Source organism: Salvia hispanica, chromosome 6 (assembly GCF_029641045.1).
Source record: "Salvia hispanica isolate PSC_SH4W2 chromosome 6, Shi_PSC_v1, whole genome shotgun sequence".
In the NCBI taxonomy this organism is placed as follows: Eukaryota; Viridiplantae; Streptophyta; class Magnoliopsida; order Lamiales; family Lamiaceae; genus Salvia; species Salvia hispanica.
Genome location: NC_142697.1, coordinates 25,440,840 through 25,456,429, shown reverse-complemented (window position 1 = coordinate 25,456,429; position 15,590 = coordinate 25,440,840). Strand labels below are relative to the sequence as shown.

Sequence of the window (15,590 nt, the reverse complement as noted above, 5' to 3'; positions counted from 1 at the left end):
CGACTTGTCTGAATCCAGCTCCAGTTTCATTGAGCAATTGTTGTTACTTGTTAGTTACAACTTACAACTAAAAAAAAATGTCTTTTTTTGGATTGTCATAAATAAGGCGGCCGACCAGTGGGATTTTATTCTTCAAGTTGGCAACACCTCAGGCTCAAATTAGTGAGACTGCTCTCGTGTATGAAATTAAATATGCTAATTACGAATCGTGGGAAAGATAACAAAAGTAGAATTTGTTGGATTTATGTGTTTGGTAAAAGAAAATGAGGAGTTAAATTTCATTAGGTTGAAAAAGGTAATATTGGAATTTAATTGGTGGCTTTGTGTGATTGGATTTGTGCATATACATTGATTTATCCATAACATAAGTAGATTAAAACAAAATTTTGCTAATAATATGGTGGCACATTTTTTTTGGCTGCATTTGTAATTATTCTGTATAAATGTGACAAAATGATAGGCTACATAGTATGGGTGCTTCGCTCCCACTAAAATCCAACAAAACATTTCAAGTGGATCTTAATTCATTTCAAGGTTCAAGTGGATCCAGGCAAAGACTAAACGTTCTTGATAGGTACAATTTTGCTCATAACCTCATTTTTAATAATCATCACTCTCGTTTAAATAAATAATATTCCCATGAAATGTTACCATTTACAAATTTAACCTTATAACGTGAGGGTTATATACTCCCTCCCTCAATCAAATATTGTCTACATTGTCTAAACCCTAAACCCTGAATCGGAAACCGGTTTTTATGGTTAAAATATGAGACTAGAAGGGATTGAACCCTAGACCTCTAGGGAAGAAACCAACACCTCTATCACTCCACCACATGGTCTTGAATGAAATATTGTGAACATCAATTATTATTTTTTGTCACACAAATTAATAATTTGTATTTAGTTTTATACTTTTAAATAATTTTTAGTTGTGATATGTTTAATTTTAATTATAAGCCACTAAATTTTATTTTTATTGGTGTAATATATATATCTATATATATGAAAAAAATAATTTTACCTAAGATTTAATATTATATATACTATTAATATAGTTTATTACTCCATATTTACTAAATATTACTCCAAACTTACTAATAATTCAAGTTTAATTTTATGTGTTAACTAATAATACTATTATAGTATATATTTATCCAAATTAACTAAAAATTGATGTTTAGTTTTATATATTTTCTATAATACTATTTCACCACATAAATATTTTGAGATAATATGAATTTTATCTATTTATTATATGTAAAATATGTACTCCCTCTGTCCCATTAAAAATAAAACGTTTTCTTTTTTTGTTTGTCCCATTAAAAATGAAACGTTTCCTAAAATGGAAACAACTCTATCTATCTCTACTTTTTCATCTCTCTTACTTTACTCTCTCCTCATCAACTCACAAAACAACACTACATAAAATCTCGTGTCAATTCCCAAATATTTCATTTTAAGTGGAACAGAGGGAGTACATTTTTTGGCTACATTATTTAAAAATTTATGCATTTCATAAATATTTAAATTTTACAATTCACTTATTTTAAATACTCTTAATATTTAATTTACTTAAAATGTTTAATATATGTTTTTGTTATATGTTACTATTAATTGTAATATATTACTCACTAAATTTAATATATTTTATAAGAATATATTTAATTTTATATTTGCAAGGTAAAACGGTTGGACCAGTGATTGAACCGGTTGAACCGTAAACCAGTAATCTCGCTGGTACACCGGCTGATCCGAATTTTAAAACATTGCCATTTTCTAATTGTGGTCTACTGGTCATCCCATAATTTAAGTTAGAGGTCGGAGTCCTCTCCTCCAAAAAGGCCTTAAAGGCCTATAAAAGCTTCATTGAATTTGACATTTTAGAATTGGTGCCAAACCAATTTGGTTGGTCCCTGAACCCTAAACCCTAATTATTGTCTCGCCTCTACCTCTCGACACCGCCGTCGATCTAAAGTCACTGACATCATACTCTCGCGATCTTGGTTGGCGGGGTAAGGCCTTAAAGAGCGGCCCATTAGCCCGTGAGTCCCAAAAGAGTTGTCTAGTTGGGCCTTTGACCTAATATTCTCATAGGCCCTAAATGCTTTAATTAATACCTCTACATACGCATCTTAACTAGGCACACTCATTTTCCACTGTATGAAGATAATTTACTGTAAAATTTTGATTTATAATTATTTCACAAATTGATACTCATATTCCCTCCTTTCGAGGCAAAACTTTTCAGCATGAAATTTAAGAAATGGATGTTGAGTGTGTTTAATAAATAGATAAATAAGTAAAAGAGAAATAAAGTAGAAAGTGAAAAAGATAGAGACAATAAAGTAAGAGTAAGAAAAAGTGTTACTATTATATATGGAAATGACTCAACTATGAGGAAATTTTTCGAAATGGAAAAATGACTCAACTATGAGGGAACAGAGGGGGTACGTAAACTATATTCCGGAATTTTCCAATTTAAATGATTAGTTGAAATTCAAATTCAAATTAAGTCCAGACTGATGAATCTGGGCCTGGGCCAGGAATGATCATCATGATCTAGACCACAACCGTGTGGTCCTGGAATTGGGTCAACTAATGTCAGACAGTTTTAAGGTTGTTAAAATAACTGTGCAAATTTACCACAAAAACTAAAAAAACAGTTCTACTATTATTAATCCAGGTTTCCCTCATCACATAAGATCATGCAAAACAACATAAGTCAACTAGGCAATAATGCAAAGTGATACAAAAGTAAAGAGTGTTTTAGAAGTAACACTTCACATTACAAAGCATGTACTATGTCAATATGTACAATGTAACAGAACTCTTTTCAACTAGAGAGAAGAAAGCTTCCTGTCTGAAGTTTGGCGCATTGGTGGTGTAACCGCTGCTACAATCACAACACTGCTCAGCAGGGCCAAACTTAGTCCTAAACCGTTGACAACCGCCGTCTCTGGGCAACGCTTAGACACGTTTCCCAAGGTTTGCAAGAAAGTGAGCTTCTCAAGAAGCCCTGTCTCAGCTGTTACCACTGCTAAACCATATGTGTACAAACCTAGGAAGACATGCCAAGGAAGTACCTTTAGCCTCGTCGTTCGCACCTCGCCCTTGTGCCAAAAGCTCATGAATCCAAACAACCACTGCACCATTATGCGGAGAGAATCACTCAATTTCATGATAAATGTGGCAAGTGTTTGAGAAGATGCACGCTTTTAAGTACTAACTAGTATCTAATGTGTGTTAGTGCTCGTATGTTTCATTACGCGTAGCATCTATGTGAAACTCACCCCATGTTCTATCTACTATGCACTAAAGCCCGTATATTTCACCATGTGTAGCATCTATGCGAAACTCTCTTTCCACTAAGCACTAGAGTCCTTGCATTTCACTATGCGAAAACTCGCCCTATAGGCACTAATGCGCGTGTATTTCACCGTGTGCAGCAGTATCTATGTGAAATCAGCCTTAGCAAGTGTGTTTCACTCTGTGTAGAGTCAATGAGATGATGGGAATACCAGTTTCTTGATTTCATCACTCACGAAATCTAACATTTATGCAAGCAATGCTGTATAAAAAGGATCTAGCTAGAACAAACCTGAGCCCCAAACAGGAACATACAGACTATTCCCATCCATGAATGTAAACTGTAAAAATTAGCAACAATTCCATCTTGGCCTTGAAATTTTGTCCAAATCCCAAAAATCCCACAAGCCAAAGCCACACCTTGGAGGCAGAGGTGCACTAATTTCTTCAAATTTCTTGAACCAGGCAACCATTTGTACACCAAAATGGCTGAAACAACCACAATAAAAAAAAAGTTACGTATTTTGTTTTAAAAAACCCAATTCGAAATCAATCAGAATTTTCCTCCCCAGTTTGCCACAAATTTTGTTTCTCACCAACTTTCACTATGAAAGTTTGAATCTTCGAATACTTAACCCTTTCCCCCAATTTCACACTTTTCAGTTTTCAGAAAGGGGAAAAATCTACCTTCTCCACTGATGAGGATGAAGCCAATCACCATTAACAAAGGGTGCATAACCTGCTCACAAAAAAATCCACAGAAATTCAATGTAAACATGCATGCACCTTCCATTCAAGAAAAACCATAGATCAAGAAATTAGAAAAATGGGTTCAGTTTTTACAGCGTAAATGTGTTCTTCTTGGATTGGGGACTGAGGAATGAAGCTATCCTTGAAATGAAGAGCCCATATTACTACAAGCAGTGCAACTAGACAAGCTGAAAATCTTGCAAAGAACAGGACAGGAAATGAAGAAGTCAAAGCTGCGGCCATGGCCTCAAAGTAACCTTGATTTTCAGAGCACTTTCTTGGCCATAGTGGTAGTGTCCAGTGATGAGAAACAGTGAGCCACCGACGCAATAATGATAATGTGGCATCAATTTTAATTTACAATCCCAACTTTTTAAGTAGGGTACGGAAAAAGAAGCATCTTTATTATTGGGGTCCTACTTTTCTTTTGGAGTATCATTCTGCTATTTTAGTGAAGCAGCGTGGGTCGCCAAATAACTATTAATTCAGATTGTCTAAACAAAAAAGAATAACCATCCATGAATTTCAGTTTACTAATTTTGGCTTTATGAATGTAGTACATCAAACCGAAACAAAGTAGTAACACACACAAATCGACAAATCCGATCGTATATACTCACTCCGTGACTCCGACCATAGAAATAGACCTTTAGGGTTGACATGAGGTTTAATATGTAATTGGTAAAGTACGAAAGAATGAGAACAAGTAATTGAAATTGTGTAGTAGATTGTTGGACCACAAATGATAAAGAAAAAAAAAAAAAAATTATTATCATAAATGTATATGAACTATTTCTACGGGACCGGATGAAAAATAAACTATGACATATTTTTATGGGACAAAGGTAGCATATTGACCACAACGATGTTGGTGCCGTTACAACTTACAAATGTTCTAGACTTGTCGGCATCAATTGAGGATATACTAATACTGCAATTACTACAGTTAAAGTAGTTGATGTGTCAATGCCATGACTTGATTTCTCTATTAATTAGAAAAAATATCTAATCTTTAGAGTGATGAGTTGTTTCGTTCACAACAAAACACAAAATTCTTAATTTAATTTCATTCTCATGCTATGCTATATATATATAGGTGTGTGATGAAATACTAACTACTTTATAGTAATAATTAATAACTAATATCAATCTTGTATGTTAAAAATATCAACACAAAGATATAAATTTATCAATATTCTTGTAATGATAAACTTATGTCTTTGTGTTGATATTAAAAATTTACATGTTGTATTAATATAATTATCTACATATATAGATACATATATATATATTGACACATGAAAAGATTTATTTCAAATGATTGAATCAATCAACACCGAAGAGAATCCACTTCAAGTCTTCATTACCTTGCAGTTCAAGTACATCTTCGAAAAACAAAATATCAGCAACTTCACCTCCTCTACAAGGCTCACTCAACTCGGAGCCTCTACTTCAACTTCACATCGATGAAAAAGGGAAATTGAATATAAGAGGAAGATCAACAACTCCTGTCCCATACCCTAAGTTTAGTACTCAAATCACAATCAAGATACAAACACATTACATGAAAGTTTATACGCTGATCCCGGTCACTGGGGCGCTGGACTCTGCATGCCACGCCCGCGTCCACGTCCCCTATTTACATATCCATAACCACCATAACCTCCTCTTCCATAGGAGGACCCGCGATAACGACCGCCACCACGATATGGTCCCCGACCACCTCTACCACCTCGATACCTTGAATATTCTCCAAACGTCTGCGCACAGCAATCAAATTACCATGAGCAATCTCATAAAGCAAAAACTAGGAGATTGGTGTATAAGGGTTAGGCATACCTCTGTGTCTAACTTTATTTGCTCAGAATATCTTGTCCTTCCATCATTGTTCAAAGCATTGGAAGAAAGGGAGTCGAAGAAGTCATCCTTATTGTAAATAGGCTGAAACAACAAGAGAAATAATTCAGCATTAGCATGAAATCTTTTATGAATTGCTGAGCATCAAGTTAAGCATTGACTATATTAACAACCTTCACTTCAACATTAGGCAGTTCAACATTATCCTCGTCCTCTCGATCTTCCTCATCACTGCCATTACCATTTCCTTCATTATCATTGGATTGTGATCTATTACCTTTTCCCAGATGACCCCAAACTTCGTCCTTATTGAATTTCTCATTCATTGCCATAAAATCAAAATCTTCAGTAAATTTCATAATTGGTCGCTGATTCTGCAAGGCAAAGTTAAAGCTCCATAAACAATTTGGATAACATTTTACAAAGGAAATCCAGTAACCAGCCATGCATAGAAAAAATTGATGTATAACTATGTCTGGGTATATACATATGCAGGAAACCCACGATGTGCCATAATATAGACAAAGATCTTACCCCAGATCCTCTTCCACCAGGACCACCACGCCCTCTGTAATTGTTACGCATGTAATGAGGGCCTCCATTGGGCTAATGGACAACAAGAAGATCATTAGCTCATAAAGTCTAATAAAAGGGTTAGAGTATCCATGTTAAACAAATATAGGAGAAAGATAACCTTATGTGATGTATTAGCTCAAAACTAAAACAAATTAAATTAGGGGAACATTCTAGAATAAGTCCATGTGATGTATAGGAAAAAGAAGATAACCTTATGTGCGCGAGCATTTGGTGGCAATGGTAATATAGGTGGTTGAGCTTCCGCTGCCACAGGAGCTGATGGTTCTTTCACAGGCTTTGATGACACTTGGACTACTTCCACATCCTTATGTGTTGTTTGTAAAGATTGAGGTGCAGAAGCAGTAGATGGTCCAGACTGCAGCAGATGCCCTGGGGTTATTAAAGAAGGTGTTGGAGTTTCTGTAAGACCAGAACCAGATGTCCCAACATTAGATGTTACAGGCTGAGATAGGGTCTGCTGGGGCACGGCTGTTGGGACATTTCCTATGCTCTTGCTAGTGATGGAAGATGTTCCTGCATTATCAGGAGCTGAAAATGGAGCTAGTGATGGCAATCCAGAACTCGGTATTGATGAAGGGATGGTAGAAACTGGAGCCTTGTTTGGCAGCAGATTGGTCATTATTTCAGATGATGAAGAAACAGGTTGCATAGGGGGCAGATTCAAAGACAAAGTCGAAGCAGGAAAACTACTAGATGGTAAACTAGAAGAACTAGTGCTGTTAGGAATAAACGAAGAATGATGATCAGGTAAACTAGAACTCGGCAGGCTAGATGCAGCTGTTGGTAAAGATGAATTGAAGCCAGAAAATTGCATCTGTTGCATGGGTGGAGTAATTGACATGCCAAGAGGAGGCCGAAGCAAGGACTGTTGAGGTAGTTGTGGAAGAACATTAGGTGCGCCATAGAATCCCTGCCAATACATTGGCATAGGTAAGCCACTACCATTTGCATTCGGCGGAGTTGGGCCCCAAGAATTCAAGTTCCCTCCAGGTTGTTGATATGAAGGCGGACCAGTTTGGAAATTTGGCCCAGGGAGTCCCATTGGAGCAGAATGGGGACCAAGATCTGCTAAAGACCCAGGAGGACCTGTAGGCAAGCTTGTAGGTGGGGCGGCCGGACGTTGATAATGTGACTGCATCAGAACTCAGATTGTTAGATTAAATTATTTCATGCATCATATTATGAAAGAAGCTGCAAATCTACTTGCCTGAATAATTGCAGGATCACTATTGATGGGAGGTGTGGTCTGAACTGGAGGAGGGGAAGCTTTGACCTGCAAATCCTGTGGAAAATAGACAAGTACTAAAAACTTGGGTCTGATGAATTGAATGAGGAAATGCCGATCCCACATGCAGCATAAAATGGATAAGGACATAAATAAAAATGAGTGTTGACAAAATCTGTGAAACTAAAGGTTGATACAAACAAGTTAAGATGAAATTAGAAAAGCAATCAACATGAACAAAGGTTTTGCTGAGCATTGACATCCTGAAGAGACAAACAAGCATCAAATCAAATTAGTACCTTAATATCAGTTCCTCTAAACAGTATGTATTCATAAATTTTGTCGCCAGGAGGGACTTGGGGTCCATCCTTTTTCCGTCCTTCAGTTCCAAATGATCTCACTGCAACAAATTACGATAATCAATTAATTCTACATGAAGAATAACAACCAATAAACAAGTTCAAGTACATTACATTTCTCGTCTAACAGCCATGTAAATGAAGCCTAACATGAAAATTACTATGGCGTGAACCAATCAGCCGAAATAATAAAAACCATTCTAAAAGTAACAAACAAAAACACCATTATCAATTGAAAACGCATCCCTAACGATCTCGGTTGCACACAAAAGTTAGTGATTTTCTAGTTTGAAACATAAAGCATCCTTGATTTCTGACAAGTATCTCAAAAATACACATTTCGTGAAAACAGAACACAAAATCCAGCTAATTAGTTAGTTATATGCACACAAGAATGAAAGGTTAGACAAGTTAGTGCATCAAAGTTTTATTGACAACACATTCACTATTTGACGATACCGAATACTCATTATAAGCAATAAATAGAGAAATATGAGTAATAAGCTACGAAGCGATAAACATCTATTGACATTGAACACATCTAACAAAAGCAAGCACTTTCGGGAAAAAATAAGTATTAGAATAGAGAAATGCAGTGGAAACCCTAACCCAAATATGGAGTACTGAATATGTGGCACACAAAATTATAAAAATTCCGAAAATTAAACGAACGGACAATACAGCGATTGAAACTTAAAACAAAAGACGATTAAGCCGAATCCAAATCACCGGTGAACGAGAATTCTGGAAACACACAGAAAATTAAAGAGTTTGACCATTTCTATACAGATAAAAACTGCTCGATTCGGTCTCACCGTTGCGTAGGCCGATGCTGGACTCCTCTGTGTTGATGTTGTACAGTATACCTTCGTATCTGATCTCGCTCTTCGAAGTCAAACTTATCAAGCTGCCGATGTACGAGTCCGCCGATGCCCCGCCGGCGCCAGATCTACCGCTTGACGCGGCCGTCGAAGGCTCCGCAGCCATGTTCGAAATCTTCAGCTGCTACTCTGATTTTGGGCGTTTAACTATACAGAAAAGATAAAATTATTGGCGCATATATGCAAATTTTGTAGAAAGAGGAAATTGGACAGCTCCAGTGGTGTGAGATGAGTATTTATCAGAGAGAAATTTTACTCTTTTCTATCGCTTTCTTCTTTCCTTGTGGGGCAAATCGTAATGTTGTGAAATAATCCATATATTAGGGTTTTCGGTGCATTTATCTTTTGTTAATCATTGATTACACAATTTTTTAACTTGGATATACACAAGAAATGAGGATATTTTAAATACTAAACACAGATTTGCTAAAAAAAACTTTTTTTTCTTACATATTAACTGTGTTAATTTCTACTCTTAACTCTTAAATAATTTGTTCATCTATATTTAACTATTCATAAAAATTAAGCAGTTAAACGCATTTTAAAATTCAAAAATTTGCACAAAAATATTATTTGGTTCTACACACTTCACAAAAAATATGTTTAAGTCCATTAATTTAACTCATTAATCATATTAAAATGTGGTTAACTATTAAAAATGTGGTTAATCATATTAATTTTGTATGGAACTATTAAATATAAATCAAAAATATTTTCTATGACAAAAAGCTAACATATATAACGTGGAGAATCAAAAAATCTTTATTTCTAAATGCATGAGACTAATTTTGGACTTTAAAAAAATTTAATAATTTTAATTTGAATTGATATGATATGCATATGGTCGGATTTTTTTATAATGAAAATATTAAAAGTATAAATTAAATCAATCGAATCAAATTATTGGTCCTTAAGCTTTTCTATCTGAACGTTCGTTGTTCCTGTAAGATCATCCACAACGGCGTGGACTAGCAATAACCCAACCTAAAACTCCTCATGCGATATCATCATGGACTAGCAATAGCTTAGTCAAATGCCATAGCCAAATAGCTGTTGGTTTTGCAGGCGGAAATCTATTTAGATTGATTGAAAGATTTACATCTAAACATGTTTTTTCAGATGGTAAACTAGAAACATGTTCATAAGCATGTAATTACAGATCATACTGAATATATGCAATTAATAAAAACATAACGTAAGAATTCAAGGGTTGAATTCTATCATCTTCTTCAATTGATCTCAACCACGGATCTTCTGATCTGTTCCCTTTAACTTGAAATCGACCTTTGTGTGGGCAAAGCTTGTCAAATCCTCAAAAGTCGGAGAAGAATTGAAGATCTGGTTTGAAGAACCCTAAATCTAAAAAATTCACTCTCTCTCACAGATTGCAGAGAACGAAAAATATCGGTAGAATTATTTAATATGTCTTCTCTTCTTCTCCCTTTTACATTAAGTTAATTATTTTAGGCCAGACCAGGGATCTATGGAGGATTGGATTGGGCCACAGTTCAGTCTTTCACTAATTAAATTAAAACTAATTTAATTCAAGTTCAAACTTAAATATTATTATCATCCACTATAGATATAGTATTGACTGCCCGTCCAAACCGAAATTACGAGTATTCCGGGACTTCCTCTTTAATTAAATCATTTCTCGTGTTAAAGATATAAATATCCATTAATTAATATCAAGTCTGCTATCCGACTTTTATTACTTAATTTCTTTTTTCAAGAGTGGTCTAGTTCATAAACATTATTTATTATTCATGAAATAAATTCCAACTGACCAGCTTTCTGAATAATAAAACCCTTTTCTAAACACCACTTGAGGATATTATCAGACTGGCCTCTCCCAGCACACGATTCATTGCAATAACAATACTAGCACCACTTAGACATTGATGATCACTACCCAATCTATCAGGATTCTTGGGCAACGAAATACCCTCACCATTTGATAAATCAAACTAGTTTTCAATTAATATCTATGCTCAATATTATGTCAACAATGATTAAGAAATGACAATCACCGAGATCTCGTCTTTCAGTAAATAGCCAAGAAAGACTTATCTCACTGTTTGATCATTTCAGTGCTATACCACACCGACGTCGTTCATTTCCTTAGGTAAGGTAACTTTCGGACTGACGTCACAACCTTTCACGATAGGTAGTCAAAGCCTATATAGATTGTGAAACAGTTTTCCTTCTGCAAGAACCGCCAAGTTACCTACTGTGAACGTCGCTCACAACTTGTCTACTATGCAGAAGACTTAGACTCATTTTGCTTAAACTATGTATTTAAATGGAAAATATATTTCAACATCTCATAAATACATAAACAACCCATAAGCAAAACACATTGTAACAAAATACTCTTTCTCATTAAATGGTAAAAATGGATAAGAGTTATTACATATACAAGCATTCGAAAGATGCTTTCAGTATACTAAACTCTAACAATAGCTACCTAGCAATAGCTCAACCAATGCCCTAGCCATCTCGAGAAAAAAAAAACAAAAAAAAAACACCAAAAATGACAACAACGAAGTGAATTGGAGGGAAAAAAAGCATAGAAAAAGTAAAATGAGAAAAAAAATCGGTTAGCCGATCGCTCGTCCACGCAATAGTGGACTGGTGATCGGCTAGCGCGCTTGTCCACGCCCTGGCTCTAAGGCTTTTTTTTCGTCCTTCCCTAGCCGCACGCAATGGTGCTCTAACTTTGCACGTGTACATTTAAAATATTTTTGCACTTTTTCAAATTTTTTGAACTAAGATGTCGCCATAGCTACAAAAAGCATTTTATTAATAAATTTCCACATTTTAAAAAATAGAATATTTAAATAGAATATCAAGTAGGTAAACATATTATTGAATTTTAATAGCAATTCGTAATATAAAAATTATATATATTTTATATGCCTTTCATCCTTAATAATATAAAAATCATGCATATAATATTATGCGTTTCATCTTAATATTTATAATTCAATATATTTTAATAATTAATGCTAGTGATTAAATCTATCCTGTAAATAATTCTATATAAGTATTACAAAAATATACTTGTTGAAAGTTAATTAAAATTATATTGATTTGTTAAATTTAACCAATTTGTGAGATGTTATCAATTAAGCACGTATAGGTAAAATTGATTTAACTAATCCCTTGTAACACTTCACAAATTGGTTAGATTGATTTAATTAATATATGTAATTATTATTAACTCCAAACAAATATATTTATGTAATACATAGATATTCATATAGTATATGTACGATTTTTATTTTATATTACAAATATGTATTAGTATTATATTTACTATTACGTCTTTATACATCTAATTAATTAGTACTATTAGAATATGAAAAAAAAAAATCAAAATACTTTTCACAGCTTAGAGGACATTTTAGTGTTATAAAAAAGGAAAAGTATTTGAAATGTGCAAATTACATAATTCAAGGACTTTCCATAATATTCTTTTCAAGGATCACAAATATGCAAACAACAAAATTCAGAAATTATGTAATGTAATTCACTGTATTAATATATCATGTGAACGAAATAGTGTATAGTCATATTCTATATAGAAAATAAAGTGGTGGTTAAATAATTGTGGGAATATGGCGTTTGATTGATTTGGTTTTCGAAATATTATATACTCCGTGTTCAAAATTTGGGCCCAATATGTTGGTAATCTGAATTGTAGTGCAATTTGAGTCGTGTTTTTTAGTTTTATCGAAAAAGAAATGAAGTACTCCTACTAGGGTTAAATGAGTCCGCTAGAATCAGAAGATTAAAGCAGAAAAATTACAACTTAACTAAAAATCGGGTTCATGGGGCAGTCGTTCCGGAAGGGATCAGCTAAGGCATTTCATAAGACATTTAGTGCTACACCAATAATAAATTTACATGTGTATACTCTTTGAAAAAATGAAAAATAAATTAAATCCTACCTGACATCTCTTCTTCCTCTCACTCAGAATTCAACATTCATTTCATCTTCCCCACAACTCTCCACCTTTTGAACATCATATTGCCGCCGGTAGAAAGCTAAAGCACCACCTCTGCCTCTCTCTGCGGACAAATAAAAAGAGAGAGAGAAAAAAAAGTTGAGATTTTGTATGTATAAACGGAAATGGGAGTTTGCACTTCTAGACCCAAACCCTCTCAAGAGAGCTCAATTGCCATTCATCAGGTGAAATTGGCGATAATTATGCCCCAAATCATAATAACGATTAGCACCAAGCTCCGGCGAAGAACAGGCTCGAGAATGGGAGAACTTCTGGAAGCTTCGAGAAGAACAAGAGCGAGGAAAAAGTCAAAGCAGGAAAAAGGTCTCCGTTTTTCCCCTTCTACAGCCCGAGCCCGGCTCATTACCTCTTCTCCAAGAAGTCTCCAGCGAGATCTCCGGCGCCAGGGAGCGGCACGCCGAGGAGGTTTTTCAAGAGGCCGTTTCCGCCGCCGTCTCCGGCAAAGCACATCAAAGCCGTGTTGGTGCGGTGGCACAGCTTCGTGAAGCCGAATGAGGCGGCGATACCGGAGGGGAAGGAGGTGGAAAGGGGGGCGGGTTTGGATAAAAGCTTCGACTTTTCGAAGAATTTCTACAGCAAATATGAGTTTGTGAAGTTCAATTGGGAAAGACTTTGTAAGGAAGATGCATAGGGAGTTGCAGGGGAAGATGAAATGAATGTTGAATTCCTGAGTGAGAGGAAGAAGAGATGCCAGGTAGGATTTAATTTATTTTTCATTTTTTCAAAGAGTATACACATGTAAATTTATTATTGGTGTAGCACCAAATGTCTTATGAAATGTCTTAGCTGATCCCTTCCGCGGTCGTTCGGGCTAACTGGTTAAGCGGGTCAACCCACAAAAATAATCTTTTTTATTTATGTTCCATATTTTATGCTATGTCGCACCTTTTTATTCAAATCACTTTTCTACATTTTTATATGAAAAATATACTCCGTCTGTCCTACTATAACCTATGTCCCATTATAGTAGAGGCGTTTCGTTTTAAACACTCTGTTTTAAAAAAAATGAAAAAATTTGAAGATAATGGTATAACTAATAGTTTGTAGCCCGAGTAGCCCACTGGACTAACTTGCAACTTGAGTACTTAGGGTTAAAATTGTAATTTTTACCCTGATAAAATTTAAGCCCGATAAGCCTGCACCTGATAAACTTATAGTCCAAGTAGGGTTGGTCTGAAATCCGCTGAATTTGACCGATTGACATCCCTACCTAAAAGTTTAAAGTTAGAACTTAGAGCATCTTCAACTATTTATACTAAACTAAAACATAGTAGTACTTTAGTGTAAGTGTTACATTAAATAATGTTTTTACTTTTATCATTTATACTAAACTAGTAAAACGTAAAAGAATATCTCTATGTTATAATATCTTTTTCACTCACAAAATTTGAAAAAGTGATTTAGGTTTGTTTTAGTGTATGCTAAAGATAGGTATAGACATGCCCAAGGTTCAGGAGCCGACGATTACGGTTCCGAAAAATATCAAATCGGAACCGAGCCTTGAGCGTATTTTGCGGTCCCGGTTCCAGTTCCGAACAACCGATTTTTCGGCAGTTTTTCGCAGTTCCGGTTCGAAATTGCTCGGAACAGGCGGTTCCGTCACGGCTTCAGGCCCAGATTTTTTGAACCAGAACCGGCATGCGGCTCAAAATGTCATGATATCAGTTTGGAACCATAACTGGCAGTTTCGGTTTCACAATTAACCGTTGGTTCACTAAACTTTGAGCAATTCTGTAGAGCTATATTTTACTCAAAAATCAACAATGAGATTGGTTTTGAAGTACTATTAGAGCATGCGCATCGCGGCTCGATGTTGTCTCGGTCTCGTCTCGACGAGACGCGACATCTCGTCGCGCAACGCGTCCGGAAGAGGTCGGCCTCGAGCTGGTGAGCCACGCGCGCGGGTCACGTGGCGCGCGCTATGCGATGGCGTGACGCCCTCTCGCCGCCCCGCGAGTGGGCGTCGGAATTATGACGTAATAATTTAATTTTTTTTAAATTCAAAAAATTCGAAAAAATAATTATTTTTAAATGATCAAAGGACCGTTGCAGCAAACGGTCGATTTTTTAATATTTTTTTCTTTTATTATTCTATAAATACTCCATTCACCATTTTACACACAAACACTACTCTTATTCCTCTTCCATTCACCATTTTACACACAAAGACTACACTCATCTATTCCTTTCTCTCCAATTGTTGAAAAAATGTCCGGCGATGGAAACTCCAGCGGCGGCGGCAGGCGGCGCTCTGGCGGGTTAGACTTGAACTCTTTCGACGATTGGGCGAGCATGTACAACTTTTTGGGTACTCCCGGTTCGTCGCCGGGCACCCAAGCCTCGACGACTCTGCCGGCGTACCAAACACCACATTTTGATGTGGATGCATACTATCGTCCCTCCCCCCCAGAGGTATGGGCAATCGCCGGGATTATCCCAAATTCCAGAGAATTTTTTGCCGCCTGAACGCACTTTGCCCGACTGGCCAATAGGTGGAGGCTCCGGCAGGATCGGCGTCAATGCCGAGGAGGAAGAGGGCGACCAGCACGAGGTTGTGGGGGACGGCGGGCGTCATCCATACA

At 35.9% G+C, this 15,590-nt stretch overlaps 2 protein-coding genes across 2 annotated transcripts; both read right to left on the bottom strand.

Moving 5' to 3' along the window:
* Positions 1–2,654: 2,654 nt before the first annotated feature.
* On the bottom strand, positions 2,655–4,780 carry LOC125195932 (Cytochrome b561/ferric reductase transmembrane protein family). Its single transcript, XM_048094220.2, has 4 exons — positions 4,152–4,780; positions 3,996–4,047; positions 3,601–3,797; positions 2,655–3,145 (listed from the first exon to the last, which is right to left on the bottom strand). Exons 1-4 carry the CDS (start codon positions 4,299–4,301, stop codon positions 2,840–2,842), a joined length of 705 nt encoding a protein of 234 aa, XP_047950177.1. The 5' UTR covers positions 4,302–4,780; the 3' UTR covers positions 2,655–2,839.
* Positions 4,781–5,365: 585 nt separating this feature from the next.
* On the bottom strand, positions 5,366–9,197 carry LOC125205084 (protein decapping 5-like). The gene is made up of 8 exons (XM_048103898.2): positions 8,912–9,197; positions 8,037–8,137; positions 7,720–7,794; positions 6,703–7,644; positions 6,450–6,521; positions 6,089–6,289; positions 5,898–5,999; positions 5,366–5,818 (listed from the first exon to the last, which is right to left on the bottom strand). Exons 1-8 carry the CDS (start codon positions 9,081–9,083, stop codon positions 5,648–5,650), a joined length of 1,836 nt encoding a protein of 611 aa, XP_047959855.1. The 5' UTR covers positions 9,084–9,197; the 3' UTR covers positions 5,366–5,647.
* Between the last annotated feature and the right edge of the window lie 6,393 nt (positions 9,198–15,590).